Consider the following 1308-nt stretch of genomic DNA (forward strand, 5'->3'; position numbering starts at 1 on the left):
TACGTAAAAAGCAATTAGAAAAATTAAAACTGAAATTGATAAACAACAATTGATTTTTACTAAACCAGTTTTAAAATCCAAAGCAGCAACAATGCTTCATTTCGAAATTAATCATGTTTTAGCTAAGAATAAAAAATCATTTCAAACCCGGTGAAATAGTAAAACAAGCTTTTTTGGAAGGCGCAGATGCTTTATTTGAAAACTTTAAAAATAAATCAGAAATTTTATCAGCTATAAACGATTTACAGTTATCTCGTAAAACTGTGACTAGAAGAGTAGAATCTATAGGACAAAATTTAGTTGAAATATTAAAACAAGACATCAAAGAATGTGGAAATATATTGCTCTGAGGTTGAAAAACTGTACAATGATTTTGAAAGACGATTTAAAGATATTCAAAAATTAGAGCCGATTATTACATTTATGCCTTTTCCTTTCTCCGAAACAAACAGTATTGAAAATATTTCTACACAAATAAGCAATTTGTTTGATATGGATTCTACAAAATTTGAATCTGAAATTATAAAAATTAAATCAGATATATTCCTCAAAGCTCGAGGTTCTGAAACAAATTTTTGGAATTTACTGAGTGAAGAAAAATATCCGGGTTTGAGGAATGTAGCTTTGCAGTTACTTAGTTATTTCGGATCTACATATTTGTGCGAAACAGCATTTTCTCACATGAAAATGATCAAAACTGAATTTCGATCTACGCTCTCTGATGACCATTTGGAGCAGTGTCTTCGATTAGCAGTTAGTAACTATTCGCTGATTACGACCAATTGGTCAACGACATGCAATGTCACACTTCAACAATGGCCAGATCAACAAAATAATATGTTAATTAAACTTATCTAATTAGATTTTAGAAATTATTATTTATTATTATATTATTTTTAGTAATTAGTAATAAGTTAATAATACTTATTGTATGTTTATATGAACTTATTATTCAATAATAAAAAATTTTTCTATAAAAGTCGATCCTCAAAGGTGAAGTATATTTTTAGTAGATCGTGACCAAAAAAAGTTTGGCCGCCCCTGCATTATACAGTGTCCCACATGTAACCTGCTGTACAGCAGAGCGACATCCTTACCCAACTTTTTTTTATTTTTTTTTTTTGTCTGTCATCACCTTTTAGGACAGTAAAAGTGCTTGGATTTTCTTCAACAGTACCTTTTTTTGATAGGAAAGTGAATCTAGTTGGTATTTTGGGGGGGTCAAAAGTAAAATTTTTCCAATAGTTTTCAAAAGCGCCGTGAAAAACAAAAGAAAAATTAAGGAAAAACGGGAATTTTTACGCAAAA

At 29.4% G+C, this 1308-nt stretch overlaps 1 protein-coding gene across 1 annotated transcript; it reads left to right on the plus strand.

Annotated features, from left to right (window-relative positions):
• The first annotated feature begins 423 nt into the window (after window positions 1–423).
• Window positions 424–858, plus strand: LOC103310530 (SCAN domain-containing protein 3-like). Its single transcript, XM_008189122.1, has one exon. It carries the CDS (start codon window positions 424–426, stop codon window positions 856–858), a length of 435 nt encoding a protein of 144 aa, XP_008187344.1.
• The last annotated feature ends 450 nt before the right edge of the window (window positions 859–1308 follow it).

This window comes from Acyrthosiphon pisum, chromosome A1, assembly GCF_005508785.2.
Source record: "Acyrthosiphon pisum isolate AL4f chromosome A1, pea_aphid_22Mar2018_4r6ur, whole genome shotgun sequence".
NCBI classification, from domain to species: domain Eukaryota; kingdom Metazoa; phylum Arthropoda; class Insecta; order Hemiptera; family Aphididae; genus Acyrthosiphon; species Acyrthosiphon pisum.

Bases quoted from the DNA above. Each gene is read 5' to 3' on its own strand.
- LOC103310530 (XM_008189122.1), top strand. From the start codon at position 424: ATGCCTTTTCCTTTCTCCGAAACAAACAGTATTGAAAATATTTCTACA.